Below are 21396 nucleotides of genomic sequence, written 5' to 3'. Positions count from 1 at the left end.
ATCGCTTCTGCCCCTCCCACTCTTCTGCTCGTCCCACTCGTACATCGTAACGCCTCGCGATTACCTTCGAGAGACCCCGAATTAACACTCTCGGTAGAAGCAAGCACAACAAAACAAAAGATAATAATAGAGAATTGAAAATGTAAGGTCGATAGATGGGCCCAGTGGACGTGAATAATCGAACGTAAATGAGCTCAAAGTAGTGCCACGAACATTTAACAACAGGCATTCCCTTCTCTACCTCTTTCTGTCTCATTCACATCGCATTATTCGCTCAATCATTTCGTCGCATTGAATTGCCAGCCGAGAGTAAACTACGGGCTCGTCGAGATCCTTTCGCGCGGACCTTCTTTCCCGCCACCGCCTGGATCGCTATTCAGATGTATTCAAATGCCGTCGTCGGGGATCTCAATAAAAATATTTGCTATGAAAACAGCTGGGCCGCGCGTCATTGGGCAAGCAATGCGCGGGGAGATACGATGAAGTGATACGGAGGGAGAGCCGTGGGCAATCGGGACTCGGAAAATTTAATTCTTCGACGTATTCTTATATCTGCCGGGATTCTAGACTTTTTTTTTTTTTTTTTTTTTTTTTTTTGGGTCAGCGAACTGACACTTATATCGCTCGTTACGAGTTTTGCTTACAAGCAAAGTGCATTCGGAATTTCGCGCTTTTGTGCGCTTGAAGCTCGAAAAGCTTGAAATGCATTAGGTAGTGGAAAATTATGTTCTCCACGCGATTCTTAGAGATTCGCGTGCCTTCTTGAGCATATACCGAAAATATTTTGTTGCTATTATCCACTATCGGTGAATTTCACGTCAACGTAATTCATGCACTACGATTCATTTTTAAATAAATATTTCGATAAAGGGAGGTAGATTTTGTAGCAAATAGAGCAATTTATGTGATTCTCGATTAGTTAGGTTGAACCGATTACGAACCCAAGTATGCTTACAAAATTTCAACGTTCCATTTCGTTTAATGAGTATAAAAATCGAGTCTCTTCACATGTTGTTTACAATGCACGATGTTTATGTAAATAATAGATAAAATATCGTTAATAACAAAACAAAACAAAGAAAAAAAGAAAGATAGGAAGAAAGCTATTACAGAGTAACATCACCTTTTATCACACATTAATAATTACAATAGTTATTTTTAATTTTTTTTTCTTTATAAAATGAATAAGTCTGTATTGATATATTTAGCGTATAAGTTTTATTCGCAGGTAAAAATGACTTTGATCCTCAGTTCTTCTTTCCAGTCTTGATGCAATTCTGGTTTTGACAAAGCGACATATTTTCAAGTCGTTTTCTAAATCTATGTCGTTTGTTATTATTCAACGTTGCGCTTAAATTATCTAGTTGAAATTCGTCTTTCGATAGATCGTAAAATTCTATAAATTTCTGAGAACAAACGATAATGGGTTAAGCAAATTTTATAATAAGCTTATTATTATATAATTCGTCAGTTGAATTAAAACGAGTGAAAATTACATTCAAGAATGACGAAAAAGAAATTATGTATAACTACTAAAATCATTAAACAATGCCAATAACATTATTAAAGTACTGTCTTTCTTAAAATGAAATCTTATTCCTTGCTTTCTCTCAAGCCTGCTAAAAAGGATTAAAATTATGGAAATAATATTGGCGTCGATTACCTCGTTATCGTAAAATCGGCAAAATATATTATTGACATCGTCCGCGACTCGTCGTATACAAGTATATGTATTGTTTATTGAGTCTTGGCATTTGCAGGCAAAGTCTTTCTTGCACAGCTATTGAGAAAATTAACACAAAAATCCTAGGTAATTATAATTTACATAATAAGGATTATATAATTTTTTACGCGGGGAGGAATAATTTACTCGGTTTTATTATGCTTAATCGACAAAAATTAACTTCTCTACGCTTTTTTTTTTTACATCGGATTAATATTCTCATTTTGGTATTTATTAATTATTTTAAAATCGTGACGCCAAATGATATCACAGTTTTCATCGGCCAAAAAGACCTTATTATTATTCAAGCACGCAAAATGAAAAACTGCGCAAATTTACTTTCCAATTCGCCGTCACTAAGTAGTGAAATAAGTATGAAAAATAATATGAAAAATAGTAGAAAACACTAACATTGAGATTGCGATCGCTGTCGGTTTCACAGCCAGACTGAGGAATGCCCTCTGACCTTTCGCCTTTGTACTCAATAAGGACAGTTCTATCCTTGATTGCACTTTTTAATAGAGATGTACCGTCAGAGGGCTTCTGAAGACCGGCGATGTCCATAATTGTGGCAAACAAATCGACACTGCTTACGGCCGATTGGACTTCGGAATTGGGACTAATGCCTGGGCCTCTAATGAGAAGCGGCACACGTATGTCTGTCTCATAAGGTTGTCTCTTATCATATGGCATACTGAATTGACCTGTTCAAAAATATCATACAATGGGCATATAAATTATTGTAATTTGAAGGAGTCAATTGACTCGTCCTCGGCTATTTATAAATGTTACTTTCATTGGAATTTCTCGTCTTTATTGGCTACGCGCGCTACATAAATCCGATTATGCTGACATTTTAATTCAGGCTTGGCAAGTGTCTTGGCAAATCTGACACATCGTTAAATAATTACGATCACATTGAACGTATATTATGATAAAATGTATTGTATCATTCGAAGATATTTTTGTCTGCTTTTACACGGATATTAATTAATATCAACAAATAAGAGATATATGAAAAATATCAGAAATCTAGTAAGTAATTTAATATTTAATGAACGTGATAAGTATGATTGCGAGTATTTTTAATTATTTATTATTATTTTACTAACATTAACATTATATTATTACTACTTTATATGAGCAATAAAAGGAATTATATGTAGACATTTTTATTCGAGTTGTATAAGATTGTATTGTCAAATGTTAATTTATTCTATAAGCTTTTTGTAGAAATGGATAAAAATGATTTTCTAGATAATTGTAATAAACTAATTGTATGTAGTTATATAGGAAAATATTATGTTATCGTATGATATTAAGGCCAATGTATTTACCAACGTGAAATCCATTGTCAGATGTAAAAATGATATATGTATTATCTAGCAAATCCTGAGATTTTAATTGCATATACACAGATTCCACTAATTCGTCAACGGCCAAAAGTGTCTGCCAACGTTTTCTATAAATTTCATCGATACTCTTGACAATATCGAGAGGCAGCGGTGAAAGGCCCATTCTAACAAGCCAATGCTTTCCCTAAATATTAAAAAAATAGTAATAATCATTGTGTACAATTTAATTTATGTCAAATATTTTCAATATAATTTGATTATATTATTATCACTGATTATGTCAAATAATATCATTGATGACAAACGATACTTCCAATTATGTTATAAAAAAAGTTTTCACTTCTAGTCAAATATTAAACATTTGTTTAATACTTCAGAGTAAAACGTCTCTTTCTCAACTGAGAGCCGTATAATCTTTGAATTATTTATGATGTTATATTATCATCATTAACGAATAGGGGTTTCTTTTTTTTTTTTTCTTTTTTTTTTCCAATAGTGGTCATTATTACATCTGGGAAACGAATCTTTGAAATTGACTGATGAATGATATTATAGAGTATATTAAACATACAAAATTTGCCATTGAATTTCAAAATGAATTTTGTTATTTATTCAATTTTAAATAATTGATTAAATACAATTCTAGATAGATAAAGAGTAATTTGAATTACAAATTGAATTTAAAACATAATCTTAATACTGAAATTTTAACTAAAAAAATAATAAATACTGAGAAAATTATGCAAATTTCGATATTTTCAAAGTTTATCACTTGAAACGCGATTATTTATAAGCAAAACTATATATTTTAATGCAGAGAATTAAATAATTATAAACACTTTACTAAACAAATGATAAAAATTAAAAAATAAATTCTTTATGCAAGTACATTAATGACATCTTATAAGCATTTATTTTATCGTCTTGCACCATTTTATATGATAATTTGTTTGAAAATTTATCAATTTGCATGAAAGTCAGCTTATTTCAATTTTAAAATACTTATAACCTTTCCAGGTGATATATTGAAGTTCTTCGTTCTCTTAGCTCTAACGCCTTCAAATTTATCCTTGTGTCTCGGTGCAGCGGTAAATGGCTCATGAGGTGCTGGTGGTGCAAGCATCATTAAAAACGGCTCTTTCTTATTCTGAGATTTAATAAAGTCGTTGGAAAATTTTTTCTGCAAAATTAAATGACTGAGAAGCAAATAATTTTAAATTAGACACGATGGATTTGTAATGCGTGAATCATTCGATCCAACATAGTAAAATGTATTACAGTAAAATGTATAAATACACTGCATATTACCGTAAGAAAAATTGCATAAACAGCAACAAATACATACGCATGAAATTAATTTTATTATAGAGAAGATTTTTTAATAATAATTATTATTTTCTTATTCTTATGATAGAGTAATTCGTAAAAGTACAAATTATTATAGTAATTGCTTTAGTATTCTTCTAAAAGCGATTATATTTGCATGTAAATTGTATTTACATAGGAGCAGAAAGAAATAGAAAAAATTTTATTCCATATAACAAGGTGAGACGTGCTGTTCAATCTTCAATCGAGTCTTACAATCTTTTAAATAGCCAGGCATATTAACCAAGCGTACTTTATTAATTATTAATCATTAGTTATTAATGCATAGTAAAGCGAAAGTAGAACGATCAATAAATTGTGTCGTAGTAAACTAGTAAAATAATGTAAATTAATACATTGGTTGATTATTTATCACAAATAATTATTAAATTCAATCGAATTTATTTATTTAGATAATTATAAAAATAGTTGTTAATATTTTTATTTAATTCATCGGATAAGCAAAGCTTCAATTTTTCTCAAATCCAATGTACATTAATAATGTGAATATACTTTTACCATTTGATTTAATCGACGAATTGCCGATGTCTATTCTTTCTTGTAAATATGTTTAGTTTAAAATCCTACGGTAATACGTTTAACGTTCGATTTTGCAATAAACCAAAAATTAATATATATATATATATATATAAAAAAAAAAAAAAAAAAAAAAAAAAATTATTTTTCATTATTAAAAAACCTTACGAATTAAATATGAAACTAATAGTTGTTGTACTAACAATAACGTCGGTCAAATAATTGTTCGGTTTTGATCCGTACTTTTTCTCAACGCCATTTATGGACAAAGAATAGTCGTAATATTTTGAATTGCCAACTAATCCATACCATTTGTCCCATCCAGGTGGAACATAAGCTACTCCTCCAGCGTTTTTGTGCCCATACTACGAAAAAAAAAAAAAAACATCACATTAGTCTCTCAAATTGATACGAAAATTTTGTCAGAAAAAATTGATTATCTAGCACTAAATTTATTAGCTTTTATCGACTAAAATGTTTGAATGAAAAACAGTAACTTTCTGATTAAATCATAAAATTTAATTTCTTATAATATTATTAATTGAAGTGAATTTAATATATTATGCGCGTAAATTATTCTTATTATAAATTATAACAACATTATTCAATGATTATTCAATGATATGACAAAATATGTTTAAAATCATTATGTACGCAAAATCTATCTTAATATAACAATAGTAAACTTGTATCACCTTGTTTAAGTATTTTCCAGCGTAAAATGTTTTATAATTAAGTTCGTTATTTAAGATAGCGGCGAAAGTTGTATTGCCATGTGTTTGTTGCCATTTCGGACTGTTACAACCACCTTCCAAAGAATTATTTAATGCTCTATGATTATGCTGGTATTTGCCTGTTAAGATCGATGCACGATTTGGGCAACATACGGGGACTGCGGCAAACTATTTGAAGGCATTTTACTATAACAATCTTTTATCATTACAAAAATTGTATTCGTATGAGATATTTCTTGCTATTGTTATATTGGAATTAAACAATAAGCGAAGAGATAGTAGTGTATGTATATAAACTCAATACTATCGTTTTTAAAAGCATTAATGATTTTGTTAGCTGAAATATTACTGTTAAGATATTCTTTACGATGTATAACATGTGTGCACGAATGATAATGTCAAGGTTATAAATTTACATCCATTCTTAATCTCTGACTTTTTTCATACTGCCACAAGAATGCTCATTTTATCAGTGAATTTTTATACTACAAGATTTTTATTTAACGAGTGTAGTGTGCGTAAAATCGTATTTTTCGTTTATATTTATATATATATAAAATCGTTTTTTTTGTTTATATATATATATATATATATATATATATATATATATATATATATATATATATATATATATATTATAGTAAAATTAAAAATAAAATACATATTAACTAAGAACAATCTGTATGCATTATAAGAATTGAAAATTTTACATACATTTAAATTTTATTTTTTTTTTCCATCCTATCGTAATATTAGTGAATTTTAAATATTAAGCGTATAAATAAAATCTTGCAATGACAAAACAAATGCAAATGACATATGAAAAAATGCCATATCTTATATAATATTTCTGTAAGAAAATATAGATAAAGAATGATAATGAATAAATCGTCAAGTAGTTAATGTCAAATATACATAATTGCATAGATAAAAATAATATTTGAATGAAAATAATACAATGATAAACATGTTCAATAATTCAAGTAATATGTTTACTTCAATTAATAAATGTTTATTCTTCAAACTTTTATAGATAAATTAACATAGATATTTAAAATTTTTACATTTTATTTATTTATCTTCTGTATATATTAAATATTATTAAAAACTAAGTATAGTTTGTGAACTTACGGCATTCTGAAAAACAACTCCTTCGGATCTGATTAATTTTGTTGTTGATTTCAATGGTGTCTAAGATATCAATAAAAAAAAAAAAAAAAAAAAAAAAAAAAAAAATTGCATATAATGCAAAAATAATAATAATAATAATAATAATAATAAACAACAATAATAATTTATATTAATCATTAAAACGAAAAGTTTTGAAAAATTAATTAACAAGTATTTTCTAATTTCTATGCGAATAAAAATTATAATACATTTGTAATAACGAATATTTATTTATTTTTATTTTTTTTTTTTTTTTCTAAACAAACCAAATACCTAAAGTAAAAAAAATAATTTATAACATAGAATTATAAAAGAATTCTTTTATAAGCCGTAAAATTTTGTTTATAAAACCTTACCATTCCATCGAGAATCAAATCCAAATCATCCGTAACGATTAGAATAATATTTTTGCCGGTACATGTAAGTATGACACTGATAAAAAAGAAGAAAAGCCTCGATAAAAGCAAATACATAATTATAGCATAAAATTTGTCAAATCCAAAAACTTGGCTAGATAAATATTTTGATTTGCTTATCGTCACTTATATAAAAACACCAACACTAACAGAAGTTCTGCCACTTATAGGACTCTTCTCTCAATTTTTGAGTTGAGTCTTGAATCCCAAATGTAAAAATAACTCTCCCCACCCAATAATACTCGTAATGGTCTTGATAAAAGCAGGGGAAGCGTCTACGAGCTGGTAACTTAATTTATTCACTAATATAAGATAGAAGGGATATTTCAAATGTAATGGTTCTTTTTTTTTTCAACTAACTCTTAATTCAAATAAAATACGTAATGTTTTATAATAACATAATAATAAACGTATAATAAAATATAATAATAAAAGTTTTATAACTAACAAAAATAAATTATATATATATATAAATTTTAATTTCGAATTTCTTTAAATATAATGACTACTACTAATTGAATATACAATAATACGTAAATAGTACGTAAGTTCACATGCGCATTACTAACATTACAGATATTAAATTTAATATTTGGAAAATATTGAGTACCGTCCCATTTAACTTAAATTATGTTATATTGTATCCAATAATCATTCATTCGCGACCAATAATTACCAGAATAAATTTCTGAACATTATTTGTTCAACTCAGTATAACGTAACAATATTGAATCAACAAAACAAACCAATAAATAGAACATTATTCAAAGATCGAACTGAAATTTTTTTCTCGATTTGCATTTAAACTTATATTTATTTGTTATACGTAAAAATCGTTACATCCTGATCCGAGGATGCGCAAACGATTGCTACCAACGGTGTGGCCAAAAGAGAATCGAACGACTGCCGAATGTTGACAAATAGCTCTGTCGACTCGTTTTTGAAACTCGTTTTAAAAAGTAACGTCCCCATCTTTCCTGTCACTTTCACTAATCAATTGTAATATTTAAGTACTCATATATATATATATATATATATATATATATATATATATGTATGTATGTATAAAGTTTATATAGTTATTATTAAACTACGTATTTATGGAGTGTATCAGAATTTTAGAAACAAACACTATAATTAAATCAAAATATTTATTGCATTTCGTAATTGTTTATAATAAATTAGGAATGACTGCTTAAATTAAAAGTGTAATATTTATATCACATTAGTTTGGATGAAATACCATTAGAAGTCGGTACTTACGATAATTTTTACACTTATGTGTATTATTACAAGCATTGAAATCACTTTACAGGTGTGTGTGTGTGTGTGTGTATATATATATATATATACATTAAAGAACAATTAAATACATGTGGTAATTAAATAAGATCAATAATAATTTATTTAAATAGCAATGAATTATAAGTCTTTATAAATAATATGAAGATTTAATAAAAATTTATTAATACAAACACTTCGTATTAACTAAATTTAAATTGTTTATAAATATTTACCAAAAATTCTATATATAAATTTGTACATTTAATATTTTATAATAATGTATATGTTAAAATAATGAGTATAAAATCATATATATATATATCAATTATAATTAAATTTATTATCAAACCCACTTTAATTACACACATTTTATAAATTTTCTACATAGAACAATAGACTTCAATTATAATTAAGTATCCTCATTAGATATTTTCATACTAATATCCAAATATTATAAAAAAAATAAAATAAAATAAAATAAAAAATAATAATACAGTTATTATTAATGATGTTAATATATTTAAATTAAAAGTTCTGTTGGTCAAAAGAAATTTAAGGTGAAGCAAATAAACATGAAGCTGAATGTTGGTATATACAAAAAAATTTTAAACAGTTCAAAAAACTTAATAACATAACAACCCCAATTTAAATTATATTATTTACAATATTAAAAACTATGATAAATAAATTTGAAACATTAGTAAAAAGTATTATGAATTATAATTTGTTAATTAAAATAAACATAAACTGCAAAATTTTTAAAGTAATATGTAAAAAATTGTCACCTATTGACTTAAAATTGTATATGAAGATATGTGTGATTTCTGAATATTCATACTTCAGTGACAATAACAATATTCATGAATTATATCTTACTTTTAATGTTTTATTTTGTATTATAATTGTGGGCTCCAAAATTTTCTCCCAATTTGTACGTCGAAGCTCCAAAGTCAACTGAATCCCGATATTTATTAAGATATAAATTAGATAAATTTTGTTTAAATTCTTCAAAAATCTCATAAGTTTTCTTTCTCTATTCTTTTCGAAACAATAACAAAGCAACGTACGAAACGTTGTGAAAGTCAAAACAATGCAACTGTCTTAAAACCATATTCGTTATTCAGCAAAAGTATTGTAAAGTTATAACTGACTGTGTCAATGGATTTTCATAATTAACGCATTAAATGCTGTACATAATGAAATTAAACAAAAAATACAAAATTGAAAATTTCTATGTTAAATATCATCGATACGTTTACATTAGCTAGATTTATATTCGTTTACATGCAAACAATATCAAGTGAGCGTTCATTGTAGTAATAATATCATTGCTTGAAACTATACTAGCAAACAAATAAAAAATTTTGATTAATAAAAAAAAACATGAAATACGATTTTTTCAAAGACAAGACTGATAAATATTGAGAAAATAGAACGAATAGAAACATGGTTCTTCGCCTAAATATAATGATACAAGTCGCACTACACGATCAGCAATCGAATTTATTAACATTTTAAACAATAACTTTACTACTACGTTTTTCGAGGTTTGAGTTTTTTGCTACTCTTGCTATTGATATTTTTTATCTGCTCTACGATAATATCGTCCGCCCTTGAGTCAGTTGCTGCTAATAGATTCGGAACACCTTGAGAGTTTCTATTTAACGACGACGAAGGTCGTTTGTACCATTTTTCAATAGTAGTATTTAGCCAGCCGCAGAGAGCTTCGCGATGAAAGAACGCAATGGTCACAAGAATGATAAGTGGAAGAGGCACGAATGTGATTTGGTTCGCATCGCCCTGTTCGTGTTTACGCACAGCGTCAAAGCGCAAATCTACAAATTTAAAGGATGAATTGGCCTCGAAGTAAACTGGAAAAATCTTGTACTCGTGGGTTAGCTTGGAAAGAGATGATTCGAGCTGGATGAAATATTTCTTGCCATCGGCTTGAAGAGGAGGAAAATGAAGAAGAAAGCCGGCATTGTTCATTTTTCCAAAGTATTGGCTTTCAATTTTCGCAATGTGAATCGGTGAATCTGGTATATCTTCGCGACAAAGTTTTACCTACAAAATCAAATGCAAATTGAAGAAAAGAAAAAACATATTTACAATTATGTACTTTTCTAATTAAAATTACCTTTAGTGTGCGATAATTCTCTAGCTGATTGGAAATGATCCTAATGGACACATCTGTACGGGATACCGGCTGCAAAGCCATAAGTTTGATATCGTGAATATCCTGAGTGGCTTGAACGGCAATAGAACTAGGTATGGCTCTCAAATTTCGACTATTTGAATTTTGTTCGTTTAACTTTAGCCGAATGGCATATATGCACTGAAAAATTAATATATCGATATGTTCGGTAATGTGACGTATCACTATGTTACTTAAAAACTATCATATTCATTGAATATGTTACATTAATATTATCATAAAATTTTTATATCATTGCCCAATATTGATATCAATTATTATTGATTAATAAATTTAAAAAAAAAAGGAGAAAAATTCAAAAATTAAAAACAAAAATATTAAAATTGTAAAAAGTTACCGCTATCTATCCTATTGTTTAAATGGCGCACAAAATTGATATTTCGAAGAAATGTTTTTACCTTGGGCTCAAGACCGCGAATTCTCCACGTTCCATCATCCTTGGTAGTTGCTTCCTCCTGCAGATCCGCGCAATCGTTCTGACCACGTGCTTCGACGAGTAAACCAGCCTCGGGTTCTCCATTTAAGCACGTGACCACGCCATAAGCACTGAATGCAACTCGTCGGCCGATGAAAGTTACAGAAACGGTTTTACCTTCTTCGACTCGAATCATTTTCGAGGACGATTCAAAACGATATTCCTTCATTGTCGGTCGAAGATAATAGTCGCCAGGAGAAAGGGAATTAAATATTTGCGTACCTTCTTCTCCAGTCATAATATTTTTGCGATAACTATTTGGTCCGCCGCCACCTCCGGATAATGATAGCAAGACGCCCTAAAAACAAATAAAACGCACTGATTACAATTACTCTATAAATATATATATATATATGTGTGTGTGTGTGTGTGTGTGTGTGTGTGTGTGTGCGTGTGCGTGCGTGCGTGCGTGCGTGCGTGCGTGCGTGCGTGCGTGGATGTTTCAAATGTTTTTTTAAAGAAACGTAATGTTCGCTTCATTCGAGCTTTATCCATTTAGAAATGACGGAATAGCGTTCTTATTTTAAAATAGATCACTTTTTCATTGTACATACTTGTAAAGGAATAGATTCGGATGCATCGATAACTTTAACATTGATTTCAGCTAATTTACGAGCAAGAAATTTATAATCCTGTAATTTATGATCACGCGTTAAAATAAAGCCCTCCTTCTCCGCTGTAATACTGCAAGTAAGAAATACTTTTAGATATTAATTTATTCTTTCGAATATTTTTAAATAATTCGACTTTTAGATTGTAATTTTTGCTTAAATGTAAAAGCTGAATAATTTCAACTATATCAATGACAATTAATAATAATCGTTATACCTGTAATCTATTCTCCCATCTAGTGGGCCAACTTTAAAAGTCCCATCTTGCTGCGTAACTAACGTATGAATGGGAACTTCTTTATCATTTCCAAAAATCTTTATCGCTACACCTTCCAATAAAGGATGTATAAAACCACTGATAATCTAAAACAAAAAATACAGTTCAAGTCCAATAATGCTTTAATGATATTGTTTAACTGTCTTATAAATTCTCAAATTTTAAGTCCTATAAAAGTAATATGTAATATTACAGTTCTACAATTGATTTATTTATTATTAATGTCAAAGTGTTAACTTAATAAACTTACTTTGCCTTGTTCCGCTCGAAAAATTGTTATATCATTTTCACAGTCATCAGGGCCAGTAATTTTAAGGGAGGACGGATCAAATAATAAGACTTCAGAGGATGGAGAAATCACATACTTTTCACCACTAATGGCATTAAACGAGAAAATATATTTATAAAGCTGACCTTCTCGAATCGGTTTCAGATCCGAAAGCCTAAAAAGAGACACAAATTATACATGAAATCGTTCGCGCAATGTTCACAGTTAAATTAAAAATTTCAGCAAATATGACAATACTTTTTAACAAATTAGTTAATTTTGTCATACTATCATTATTGTATAACACATTTATTGAACATTACCAATGATTTATTTGATAATTGTGAAAATTAAGTTTTGCCATATTTGGATAAAATAAACTTAGCGATAATAACGCATATTCGAATTGTACAGTTTTGTCATAAAGGACAAATTAAATTATTATATTTTTAATGATTTAAAAAACTCATTATTTCACACCAATAAATTTTTCTAAATACAATGAGTTCTAGCAGATTTTAAAATAATTACACGACAGCTACAACATTTCCCTTGAATGATTATTATACTATCGATAAATGTAATTTCATTACGTTCAAAAATCTTATGTGCTTATAAATTTAAATTTGTAATGTAAGTTAAATTAAAAATTTAACTATTAATTAATAATTAACAATCTTATTTTATTGCATTTTCATTTTATCCAAAAAAAAAAAAAAAAAAAAAAAACTTAATTAATTTAAATTTAATTTTGAAATTTTTTCACTCAATTTTATTATTTAATATTACAATTGATATTTAAAAGATCCAAGAAAATGTATTGAATTATACTTAAAATACTTACACTATTGGTATTTGCGCTTCGGATTCTGCTTCAATTCTAACCGAAACACCATCAATAGCAATGGGGCTTAATATAATTCCCTTTTGTAAATGTTCGGTCGATGAAAGTATAATAGGTGTTCGTTCATTTGTATTCCAAGTGTATACAGATTTGGAATATTTATGGCATCCTTTGGGATGGAAATCATATTTACCAGATACTGGAATACAATGTCTTGTACTTCCTTTCACAAGCTGGAAGTACATTTTTTTATTGGGTTGATTAGGGACTGAATACGCTAACTTCGTATCATGAGATGAGATAAATGTGACAGAGAATCCCGTCTGCCAGAATACTGGTTCGTTTACTGGTTTCTCAGATGCAATAACTATTTGATGACTTGACTTATCCCAACAGAATATATCAGTATCCACTATAACTTCGTATTGGCCTGGTAGGACATCTTCAAAGATATATTCACCAGCTGGGAAAAGTATATTAAACCATTTTAAATAGACTTATGATAGACTGTTTAATTAAATGACGTAAACATACCCTTGGCTTTGACTGTTTTTGTCTCGACAATACCGTCGACCATTTTTAAGGTTATTTGAGTCTGAGTGCATTCGTCGATGGAATCTTTATTTGGTAGGCAGATTATGGCACCTTTTAAAGTCGCCTTAAGTTGTAAGAAATTGACATCTTTTAATGGTGCAAAAACTAAATCGATTACACGTTGAAGAGGAAAAAACCTAAAGGAATCTTTTTTATTTAAATTTATCAAATAACCTTTTAATATATAATATTTGCTACATACTGTAATCCTTTAGTTTTTTCTTCATCGTTAACAATAACGTTTAATTGGTATTTAGCAGGTGGGAGGTAAACAGTCCATTCGCCAGTATTTGAATCAATTTCTACTTCTTGTCGATTATTGGAAGACATATTTTTTATTAAAATTTTTCTATTTTCTATGTTCTCTTTGGTCGTTGAAGATACTTTCCCAAAAACTTTATAAGCTATTGGAGTTATTACAGGTAATTCAGGATTAGACGGAGAGATTTTTATCAGTTTTTCCTCAAACTGCATATCATCTGTAGAAATTATTTACTTAGAATAAATTTTAAACTAACGAGTTATTGATTCATACAACTACTAATAGACATTTCAAATGTAAATGATGTTTTTCAAATACATATTTATCTACAAAGTTATACTTTCTCTCATTAATTTCATTTCTATAACAATTTTTTTTTCAAATTATAAATTATATTTTAACAGTTTTTTATATTCATCAAAATGAAATGCTAAAAAAAATAAGCCTCTAAATGCAAGAAGAATAATTTACATGGACAAATTAAGGAAAAAATATTATGAATATTAAATACCAACAAATTCTATGAATTACTCACTTGCTTCTGCATGTAGCATGTACTGTTTGGCTTTCACATTGTCAGTTTTATATGCTCCATTATTATCCGTAATTGCAATTTGTTTATTAGATAAATATACTTTTGCTCCAGCTAAAGGAATTAGCGGGTTAATCGATGCCATAACTTTGCCACTGATCGTAAACCCGGTCACTTTGAACTCTTGGGACAAAATTAAACTGTCTTGATTAACGGTAAACGGAAGCTCTGACGGTTTCACATCGAATTTCGTCCTTGATCCAGCATAGTAAGGTATCAATATATAATCGCCAGGTGAAAGTGCAGGAAACAAGAATCTGCCTGTTTCATCGGATGTAACGTGACACAATGGTTTCTTTTTCGAATCAAAGCCTTCTACTGAACTTGTAGCACAATTTTTCCCTCGTCCATTCTGCAATGAAATTATATAATATAATATAAAATAGTAGTAACTTGTAATTAATAAGAAAAATTATAATATTTTATTAAAAATATATTCGAGCAACTTTAATAGCCTGAAAATATTTAGGCAGTATATATGACTTTGATAACTTACCGATGCTTTATTGTAAATTTCATACGATTAAAAATTATATTAAAAAAAGAAGAAGAAAAAAAAATATCAAAAAAAAAAAAAGGAAGAAATTAAAATTGCTACATAATAAATAACATTCGACTTTTTATTACTAGCACATATTAAATTATAATTAAAAGATTATTTCAAATATTTTGTTCGGTTTGATTCTTGCAAATATATTGTTAAACCATACAAATTAATCTATATGTAATTAAATTTACATAAGATATAAAAATAATTTGCCACTAGCACAAATCTTACATTTATTTGGAAACTCAATTATATTAAAATACTATATTACGTTATTTTAATGCATGGAATTACTTACTCCAAATAGAAGAAATGATACTCTGCCAACTGGTTCTCCGTCTATAGTCGTCACACGTCCACTAACATCAAAGCCAAATACACTCAATTCTCCATCTTTTAATTCTGTATTGCCTTCTCTTACAGTAACGGTTGTGGAATGTTTGTCCATAAGCCATCTGATAAATACAGCATGTAATTAATAAATTTTCCTTCCATTAATATTATTTTACTATTTTCTTACAATGAAAATATTTAAATATTATTTCTACTGTTTTATATATAAAATGCATATATATTCAAATGAGGTATTTACTTTTATACTTGTTGAAGCGAACATTTAAGATGATAAGTTATAATTTTACATATTTATTATTTTACATATTTGTTACATATGAAAAGTTACATCTTACGTTGGATGACTAGCAACGAGTACATATTTCCCAGGCTGAACAGGAGTAAATGAAAATGTGCCACCTTCTAATGTAACAGTTGATGCAAGAAGCGTTTTATTACTTTTATCATATAACAAAATGGATATTCCTTTAGGATATTGTATCGTCTTTGATGACGCGGCAGTAATAACTTTGCCAGTAATACCAAATCCTTTGAAGATAAAGTTAATATCCTTCCCTTGACTACAAAGATCTGAATTAGAGCCATCGATATTAAGTATAACTTTGGTTGGTTCAAAACTCCAACCTCTTGGTGGTTCAAGTTTTAAAAGATATTCTCCTTTATCGTATACAGGCAAAAAATAATAACCCGTATTAGGAGCACATTCGGTTTGATCTTTCAAACTGCCACTCTTCGTATATCTAGACAAAAATTTGTTTACAAAAAAATTATGTTTGTACAGGCTTATAACGTTTATACATAAAAATACAAATAACAAAAATAAGTTACAAAAATGTTTAAATTACCCTATTATTATTTAGTACTATTTCATTATTTGAATTAATTATGATTTATTGTAATAAAGCTTATGATATTTTAAAACATTAGATATTTAGCAACAAAATGATGCATTCCTTGTCATTGATTGTTAAGAAACATTCTACTATAATTTCAATTAAAATTTTCATTCAAAACGCAAGCAATTTTGGTTATCTCTCAAACACAATAATCAACTCTAAAACTATAATAATTTCAAGCTTCCTTTAAACCTTCATTTTACGAGATACATTAAATTAAGTGCATTATATTAGCTTGACGTGTAAATAATAAAATAATCATTACATTCACAAAATTCAATGAAATCATTGTAAGCAATGGGAAAGAAATTTAGGTTAGGAATGAAAAACTTACAATTTGACAGTGATTTGACTGAAATCGATGTCGGCATGACTTTTCATAAAACCACCGCATCCAAGAATTTCATCGGTTCTACATCTTTGCACAAGTAAAAACACGATTAGCACGAGACCGAGCTTGGAAAATAAAAGACTGGTAAAAAAAGACATGCTTTAACTCCAATTTATAACAATGAATCCAACACTCATTGGCACGGGACTTCAGCCAATCTAATAACCCAACTATATAGTACATAATACCGCATTTTTGTTTTTTGGATGCTAATAGAGGAAATAATTAATGCTGGATTGCCTGAAAAAAATTATATCCCTGCATCAATACAATCAATATCACTGCTTATCATTGTTTTATACCTAAAATTTTCAATAGACTTGGTTAATTTATTCAAAGGTAGTATGTTTTGAGCTTACGATTGCAAATTGATCGTATATATTCAATTATCCATACTTATATTCACATAAATTTACAACCCTTTAGCTTTATTATTATCATTATTATTATCATTATTATCATTATGATTATTATTATTATTATTATTATTATTATTATTATTATTATGTGCATGAAAGATTCATAATATCGTAGATCTTACATATATTTTTAAAGTAATATATATATATATATTATATAAATATCAAAACGTGTGTGCGCGCGTGCGTGTGCGCATGTGATTGAGCGCGCGCTTACATGCATATGCATGCACACATGCAATTTCACCTATTTATAAAAATGTATTGTATCGTTATATGTCGATAATAAATATACAAATAGTTGACAAGTTACAAAAAAACTTATCTAAAAAAGAATCAATTGTACTACTAGAAAAAAGCAACCAAACTATAAAATGCGAATGTAGCAGTTCACATATAAAATTTTTAATGATATAATTAATTGCTAATTAGTAAATGTGTTGCCAACTATACCGTTTATAATGCTATATGTTATATTAAGAATACCTGTTATGCTATTACATTTGTATGAATAATACATCTTATTTCATCGTTCTATTTGATATTTTATGATCAAAAGGCTAATTGAAAAAATACATGATATAATTTTTTTCTAATTTATGTATTATTTTTTAAAATAACTTTTTATGTTTTTAAAGCCTCTTTTTTATACATGATTACAACTAAAATGTAGATATTGTTTTAATAAAAAATCCATATTACGTAATTCAATAATAATACAATTTAAATTCTCGAATCGTTTTATTTAATTACTTTTATAATGTTAAATAAAATACAGAATTAGTATTAGAATCTCATATGTGCAATCATCTATAAGATTTTATTTATTCTTTCTTTCTTTTTTTTTTTTTTTTTTTTTATTTTATATTATCATTATCAAAATATTCTTCAATTAATAAAATAAGCATATATTATTTATTGTTGAAGATTGGTATTTATTTATCAAATATTTGTAGCCGTAGGAATCAGAGAGATGATGACGGGAACTGTCAAGCTTGACGATCGAAGCCAATCGATCCTGATTCCTCTTGTACTCGTAATATTGTTACCAGCTTCTCCCACGACAATTCGAAAATTAATGAAAAGATGAAAAGTGGGAAAGAGAAAGGAAATGCGCATAGGCTAAGCCAACGAATTAAAAAGAGTAAGAGAGTGGAAAGACAGAATAGATCTTTCTAAGTTTGCTAAGTTTGTACTTTATTAGTTAACTTATATCTTTTCTTTCGTTTTATTAGAGGACATTTTTATATAGCATATTTAGCCTAAAATTTCAATGTAGATTTATTTATTCTCTTAAATAAGATCAAAAATAAAACAACTGTTTGTAATAATAAGTACGCACGTATGGTACGTAATATAGAAGAAATTTTGAAAAATATAAGACTTCGGCAATAAACAGATACGTTTAAATATTTTTTTTTAAACACCAATCGTATCTTTTGTAATGATATCTTGTTAATTTTTTATAGTATTTACATCGCTCTAAACGATACACATATTTTATGGATAATGATTTTGAATGGATCAATTTTTAATACAACGAATGGTTTATAAATTTCAGTTATTTTAATAAAACTTTATTTTCTTATGAAATTAACTAGTATATTCACTTAAAGTTTCGTTAATTTTACACCTTTTTTTTTTTTTTAGTTATCTACTTATAAATATATAACATAAGATGTTATAAGAAAGAAAATTGTTGATAATTTGTAGAATTACAATTTATGTAACACATTAATTTTTTAAATAACAATTCAAACAACTTTTGCATATTTATAAATTAGACATTTTTTATTACATCAATTTCAATCTACATATTTCTTTCTAATATACATTTGCAAATAAATGTAATTGTAATAATGTTCGTAATCATTTGTATACATAGTAGCGTGACCCATTTTTATGACTTCAACCACATTTTAGAAGAAAATATTATTACGAGTATTTAATGAGTTTTAAGTTCGACTTTAAAATCTACATCTTTGCACGCAATTGAAATTCCCTTGAGAATTTCCGCGTTCAATGTAAATAGGTGAATCTGCACGCGTCTGGCACAACTTTTTCCTGTATTTTCGTTATTGAATCTGACGCTTTGAATTGACTGAAAGCTTTTTTTATCAATACATTGCAATTTCTACCGAATATTGTCTTTTCGCATAGTTAAAGATTTTCTTATCACCGCTGTTTTCGTGAAACTTTGATGTGTTCTTAATTCTTTCTCACAGGGTATAGACGTTAAATAACCGATTAGCACAGCCCGCGATTAACATACACGCGCGCTCGCACACATGCACACACATACCAGGTTGTTTAAAATATTGATTACATCTAATTTCATTCAATACACTCAGTTACATACAGTTAAAATATTATAAATTATTATTCTCATGTTTCATCTCTGAACATTTGATTCACACATTTAATAATACAACATTTACTATTTTTATTTTTAATTATATTTAATTTAATAATACACCTTTTTACTATTACGTTAATTATCACATACTTTTTATTATAATTTTATTATACTTGCCGCGAGATAAAATTAATATTATTTTCGCCATTGCTACTTTTATTCAATTTCAAATTATTGGCTACATTGATTTGACTCCCTTTTTAATTATTCTTTATTAATTAACTATCAGATTTCGAATAGAAATATCAAGATGTACAGGTAATTATAATTACAGCATATAGCTACAATTGATCATTTGGTATTTCCATAAAGAAAGATTCGTAATGAAATAGATGTCGATCAAGGTCTCTCAGATAATATATTTTAAATGAGAGAAATTCGAAAGTGCAGATCAGCCTCTATATTCTTAGTACAATATCCATGAACGTCTATTCGCGATTAACTTGTATTTTTCCGTGTCAAATAGAGAAGAAGCTACTCTACGACTTGACAATGAGAATGATTAGATATTTTATTAAAAGCTAGGAAAAATGATTTTTATTAGAATTTAAAGCGCGCGCCATCTCATATTCAGATTAAGTGCAAATATGACACGCATGCCAGCATCTCTTTTGGATTAAAGATTATCTAATTGTGTGTTATATCATTTGACAATATTCGAAGTCTTATCGACATATTTGAGTTTAAAATACTTTTCTTTCATAATAAAAAATGAAACAGCTGAGTTTCTGTGAATTGTTTTCAATGCAATATTATTATTAAAATGCTGATGATTAAAACAAATTTTCAAATTAATACCAAAGATTACATCATATCTATTATATGATTAACGGTTAAGATAAATTAAAAAAATGTAAGCTATATGTTATTAATGATAGAAAACGAAGTGAATACGTTGAGATTTAAGAACATTTTGAAAAATTATTCATTCGATAGATTGACAACTATTGGGTTAGTATAACTGAAAGAATAATTCAAGACCAAAAATAATGGGTAATTTATTAATAATAAAGCCACAGATTTGACGAAAAGTAATATTATCGTGTAAACATATAAGGGGTATTGTAGTATAAGTATAATTTAGTATTTTTTATTTATTTATTTAAATTTATTTTCTAATAATATTATTTCCCTATTAATATTATTCATACTTACAATAGTAAATTATGACCATAAATTAAAAAATGAAAATTAAAAAAAAAAAAAAAAAAAATCTCAATTTACATTTGAAAAAAAAAACTGCTAAAAATAATGTTATAAATATCTCAGAGTGAAATATCAAGAACAGAGATTTTCATTTTAGACGATTTGTATGAACAATTGCGAAGCCAATAATTGTATGTAGCCAATAAATAAGCGAGTCTCTACTTTAGCCAATATTTAACAATATAATAAAATAGAATTTGGCTAATTATACACTCATTCTCGTGTATTTAGAATTTTGTCGATGAAAAAAATCTTTTACAATTTTAAAACTTATTCAAACTTAAAATAATCGCTTGAATATTCATATGTGATTATTGTGAAAAATTGCAAATAATTTATACGTAACGAATAATGTATAATGATTACATTAAATTGTATTTAATACACTCGGAATAAGTAATAAGTAATATAATTTAAGATCATTGATCGAGAATTAATTTAACAC

General features: G+C 27.6%; 2 protein-coding genes across 2 annotated transcripts; both read right to left on the bottom strand.

The window, feature by feature from the left end:
• Positions 1 to 1170: 1170 nt before the first annotated feature.
• Positions 1171 to 7339, bottom strand: LOC105364169 (N-acetylglucosamine-6-sulfatase; the record flags this gene model as incomplete). The annotated part of the gene is made up of 9 exons (XM_011502040.1): positions 1171 to 1406; positions 1664 to 1780; positions 2129 to 2427; positions 3061 to 3262; positions 4088 to 4258; positions 5184 to 5345; positions 5676 to 5882; positions 6846 to 6905; positions 7241 to 7339. Coding segments are annotated over 9 exons (1476 nt in total), but the record flags the coding sequence as incomplete, so codon positions are not given.
• Positions 7340 to 9939: 2600 nt separating this feature from the next.
• Positions 9940 to 17054, bottom strand: LOC105364168 (nodal modulator 3). The gene is made up of 13 exons (XM_011502039.1): positions 16854 to 17054; positions 15959 to 16363; positions 15568 to 15724; positions 14666 to 15074; positions 14071 to 14347; positions 13809 to 14005; positions 13275 to 13737; positions 12413 to 12605; positions 12103 to 12248; positions 11829 to 11958; positions 11198 to 11572; positions 10722 to 10919; positions 9940 to 10648 (listed from the first exon to the last, which is right to left on the bottom strand). Exons 1-13 carry the CDS (start codon positions 17006 to 17008, stop codon positions 10118 to 10120), a joined length of 3636 nt encoding a protein of 1211 aa, XP_011500341.1. The 5' UTR covers positions 17009 to 17054; the 3' UTR covers positions 9940 to 10117.
• Between the last annotated feature and the right edge of the window lie 4342 nt (positions 17055 to 21396).

Source organism: Ceratosolen solmsi, unplaced genomic scaffold (genome assembly GCF_000503995.2).
Source record: "Ceratosolen solmsi marchali unplaced genomic scaffold, CerSol_1.0 scaffold43, whole genome shotgun sequence".
Taxonomy (NCBI): domain Eukaryota; kingdom Metazoa; phylum Arthropoda; class Insecta; order Hymenoptera; family Agaonidae; genus Ceratosolen; species Ceratosolen solmsi.
The sequence above is the reverse complement of the archived record's forward strand: the minus strand, read 5'-3'. Positions and strand labels throughout refer to the sequence as shown.